A 5047-nucleotide genomic window follows, 5' to 3' on the forward strand; every position below is an offset into this window, starting at 1 on the left:
GCCAAGCAGAGGTTACTGTCCTTTGAAGTGCTTGTCCACCGTTTAAACAAAGCTTGGAACCTCAAATTCCTTAGAGGTCATTGATGACGTTTGTATATAAACCCCAAGTGTCTATATATATACTATAATAAACGAAAGGCCTTTCGTGCATGTTGCTTTACTTACAAAAACTTACTTATCTTAGTCATTAATTATGATCGATAAGCACAACCAATAAGTTTCATCTACTAGAAAAACCAGGGTATTTGATTAGTAATTTCTTTTCCTCCGTTTACTTTCGAAATGAAGTCCCTGAACTACGTAATCCACGCTGACGTATCTTTCCCTTAGAATATATTTACTTTTCCTAATCTTCCCTTGTTTGTTCTTGTGTAGTATTAGAATTCCTTCTTAATATTGAAATCTTAGAGCGAGCTCACCAAAAAATTTAGTGTACGTCCCTGTCACACTCTGCCACATGCCTATATCCAAGTATAAATGGGTTACAATTATATGACGTCTTTTACACGTCGTACTGAAATGTATGCAGCTAAATATTGTCATATGGTTACACTTGTGTGCGGTACATTGGAAATAAAATTGTTAAAAGACCAACAGGTTTCAATATATAAAACGAAAGGTCCAAAGGTAAAAGATATATGAATGATAAATGCAAAGAAAGAATTTGCTTTTCCATAACTATTAAGTATAAAATGTAGTAGTAGCATTTGTATAGTTAAGTAGACAAATTAATTAACCACGTACGTACTCTACCATTTTTAAGTGCGTTTACTTTATGGCCTGGGGGCATCTAGCTCAAAGGTGCTGGGAGCGTGAATTAGTTTAACAAATCTTAGTGGTAACCACTATTACATTGATTAAATCACCCAAACTACAGACATTTTTCTAGAGGACCACCCTGCTCACTTTAGCAATTAACTACTATTAAGAGAGCATCACAGGTAAATTAAGAATGAATAGAAGTGTGACGATACCTAAGCATGTGTCTGTGGTAAAGAGTGAAACCTATCCCTACATCATTTCTCGCTAGAAAGAAGAAACTGTAACTTTTGCTTTCCAAAAGGAGTATTACGTGCAATGGTTATTTTTTATTTTTATTTTTCCTTTTTTATTTTATTTTTTTATTTATTTGTTTTTGTATCTGGTAAGAAACTTGGGACTCCTATTACGTACGCCCACCACCTACACATGTGGTCCCTTAATTAACCTAAGCCTCTGTGAACGAGAATCTTCTGAAGGAAAACGGTGGGTGAATCGTCTTGTTTCATTAAAGAGGAGACGATAAAACAAACAAAGGGGCAGTACACCATCGATCCTACGCCTCGTCGAGAGCCTAACATGCATCAGGAGTCACAAAGACAAAGTATACACACACAAGCCTATACGGGTAAAAGCAACTAAAAGTAAGTAAGTCCACGCACTCTCAAATCAAAGGCCGAGGACGCAACATAGAGGAATAATTGAACGTGTAACCGGCCTCCGGGTGGCTACAAGGTCAGATCCCCTTTCGCCTGAGCTCCGCCCTCCCTCCTACAATCGACCTGCTCACGATACGGCCATTATTGTTACTGCCGATGGTTCTCTCTTTCGGAGAGAGGATCAACGTCATAATACATAACCCAACAAGGTTTAGCTAGTGCATACACAAGAGACGCATGCTCCGTAAAAAAAAAATTCTCAAACATATCTATGTAAATTTTATCAAGCTGGAGAACAAGGGTGGGGCATGAAGATTTTTGTCGTGGAATGATCAGCCTCTTAAGTTAACCAAGACAACTTGTTTTAAACTACCATCTTATTGGTTCATATATAGGTGTCCTCTAAAGATAGGCTTGTTTAGATAAATCATGTTAGCCTGAACAAGACTGATTGCGGCGAGATGTATATGGACGATGATGACCAACAATATTGCTTAATTAATATATATAACGCTAGTTTAGCCGGTACATATTCTAGAAGCCATTCTTCATGAGAGAGATCATTTCAGTCTAATGATATCACTATTTTATAGGGTGTAGGTATAAAAGTGAGCGCTAGCGTTCTCACATAACTCGGATCTAGAACGGTACAGGTATCCCAGGTCATTGGATGAACTCGCGGTCAAAATAGTTTCCAGTAAAAACTAGCAGAAGGGCAAAAGAGGAAAACAAAAGAATCACAAGAAGTTGATATATATGTATACAAGAGAAAAGAACAAGCTAGGAGAGGAAACGAGGTTTGTCTCAGTATCTCTCACGGGGTTCCCTTCACCTCCGGGTGTCCTCACCCACCTTGTCTTGGACGATCGTGGGGTAAATAGTCCCCCATCTCCACTCCCCACATGGATGCATTCCCCTCCCAACAGCTCCTCAGGAGATTCCAAAGTCCCTTCCCCCCCACCACCAACTTTTCTTGATATTTTAATAATTTTCCTGCCTCCTTTTTCCACCATTTGTTCTATAAATTCCACCCTCCTCCCACTCTCCAATTCCCTTTTCCCCTCTCCTCTTCTCCTCCATCCATCAGTTTGCGAAAGCACTTTTGTTCTGCTCCTCCCCTGCCTTGTTCCTCTCTCCTCTCCTTGCTATTTTGTTCACCCTGCTTCATCTGAATTCAAACCTTTAACCCAACAGGCATATACTTTGTTCTTGCTCATCCTCCACTTGGGTAACTAGATCAGATTCTCTAGGCCAGTATTTATAACTAGGAACCCACAATCCCTGCATCCTCTCCTCCCCCTCCATCATCCCTCGAAACTGGCCTCTTTATAGCGGCCAAAGAGCAAAGACCCCTCTTAACCAATTAATCTGGATCAAGCTTAGATTTGTAGATGCAGCACCTCTTCATACTGGGTTTTCTAATTAATGTCGCCTATCCCAAGTGAAATCCTGCTCTTTGGGTTTATGTTAAATTCCACTCTTCAGTGCCAGAGTCACCTAGTTCAATCCTTCTCTGTCGTGTTCCTTTACTGGTTCTATGTTTTTTCGCGGTCTGAACTCTGATCATCTGGGCCCTGTTCATTTCTTCATATACACCATTTCCTAGCTTTACATAGTATAGCGTTCTCGGTGATTTTAGCAAATCGAGCACCCAAAGCACGCTAGATAAAAGAAATAATCGAAACATGTCAAGCGGTACTTCTTCTGGATCAAGCTTGGTCCAGAACTCGGGGTCCGAGGAGGAACTCAAGGCCTTAATGGATCAAAGGAAGAGGAAGAGAATGCAATCCAACCGCGAGTCAGCCAGAAGGTCAAGGATGAGGAAACAGAAGCACTTGGATGATCTGATGGCCCAGGTGAACCAACTGAGGAAGGAAAACGGTCAAATTCTCACTGCCCTCAACATAACCACTCAGCAGTACATTGGGGTCGAAGCGGAGAACTCTGTTCTCAGGACTCAGATGGCGGAGCTCAACACAAGGCTGGAGTCCCTGAACGAAATCCTTCGCTGCATGAATGCGAACAATATTAGCGGTAACGGGCTCTTCAGTGATGGACCCCACTTCAACGATAGCTTCATCAACTCATGGAATCCTCCCCTCATGAACCAGCCTATCATGGCCTCCATGGATATGTTTCAGTACTGTTAGAATGTCAAGGCCTCAAGGGTGCTCTTGTCTTCATTTTTATGTTCACTTTTTCTTTATTTTGTTTGTTTTGTGAGTTTTAGACGTCTATTAGAACTTTTCTCTTGGCTTAGAGAGTGATGTTCTAGCGTAGAGTGGTCCGGAAATGGGTTCCTGTCTGTCTATGGTCCTATTATATACATATGCATTCAGACCCTTTTTAAGTGTAATTGGACATTATATGCATGTATTGGTATTGTAATCATGATATATATAACTTTTATCGTTCATGATGGTTGTTCCTTTTATTACAGTAAAAAAACCCATCCACTGCACCAAAACTCCTAGGTTGCAGTTAAGGCTGAGGTTTATAATTTAAATTTCAACATATCCCTGGAGATTGAACGTCCTTTTTAAGGGTCAGAACCTGAGCTCATATCCACTTTTCAAAAATCCTTTTCAAATTCTTGTCTGGTAGGATTCGAACCCGGTTGCTCTTATACCGCGTTAAAGAATCCTTTGACTGCACCAAACTTCCGAAACTATGCCGAAGGTTGGAGGCTAGTTTTTATACTAACAATTACTGTTACAATTAACGTTATTGTTATTTGTTTTTTTGTTAGTTGCAGTTATATAAGAGATGGTTTTCTTGGTGGTATAGGAGGTTGACATGCATAAAAAAGAGGAGGATTCTCAATATTTTGAAGGATTAAAATGATGCTGACTGCTGAGAAACCATTGATCAATAAGGCTTAAATGTTAGGTATAAATGCTTTCTCATGCCAAGATGAGAGAAAAAAGACAAGAAATTCAGTATTTTAGTTGGTGACTCGTGGGAGGAATAATAGAAAATTCCAGCCTCATATTGCACTCCTCTGATTATTTAATTACAACTTGTTTCGTTGTCGTTGATGCATTGCTTCCTTTTTCATTTTCTCCTTTTCGGATGTATACGGTTGGCCAGTTGAGCAGGCACTTGTTCTAATGAACACTTTATGTTGGGTTGAGATGGTTAATCTTTTCATTTTTCTCCTCCTACTTTCATAGGCAATGTTACAGTGGAAATGTCAGAGAAAAAACACATAAGTGAGATCAGCCACAAGGTTCTGCAGTAGGAAACCATGTTGCCGAATGGAAAAGAAAAATTACGGAAAAGGAAAATGCAAAGACAGAAAGAAACTATCAGGTAATATATACAACATGCATTTTATATAGTAATATCTTTTTTTTGTGAAAAGAAATAATAATGATGTAAAAATATATCTCTGTACCATATACAACTCAAATATCAAAATGATAACAAAAACGTAACAGCACCGGTATTGGATATTTAAGCAATAAGTCTCAATCCGTCGAATTTTATATATCCATTGATCGAACTGTTTACCGAAAAACTTAACATAGCTTTAAGATTCCTCAACAGGTTAATATCATCCCACAATTTTTTTTAGTGAGAGAGAGAGAGGGAGAGAGAGGAGGGGGGGGGGGGGGGGGGTTTTTTTG

At 39.5% G+C, this 5047-nt stretch overlaps 1 protein-coding gene across 1 annotated transcript; it reads left to right on the plus strand.

Moving 5' to 3' along the window:
• On the plus strand, positions 2250–3809 carry LOC109840681 (bZIP transcription factor 11-like). Its single transcript, XM_020409413.1, has one exon. It carries the CDS (start codon positions 3104–3106, stop codon positions 3566–3568), a length of 465 nt encoding a protein of 154 aa, XP_020265002.1. The 5' UTR covers positions 2250–3103; the 3' UTR covers positions 3569–3809.

Source organism: Asparagus officinalis, chromosome 5, assembly GCF_001876935.1.
Source record: "Asparagus officinalis chromosome 5, Aspof.V1, whole genome shotgun sequence".
NCBI classification, from domain to species: Eukaryota; Viridiplantae; Streptophyta; class Magnoliopsida; order Asparagales; family Asparagaceae; genus Asparagus; species Asparagus officinalis.

What these genes read in the sequence shown, in the direction of transcription:
- LOC109840681 (XM_020409413.1), top strand. Translation starts at nt 3,104, where the DNA reads ATGTCAAGCGGTACTTCTTCTGGATCAAGCTTGGTCCAGAACTCGGGG.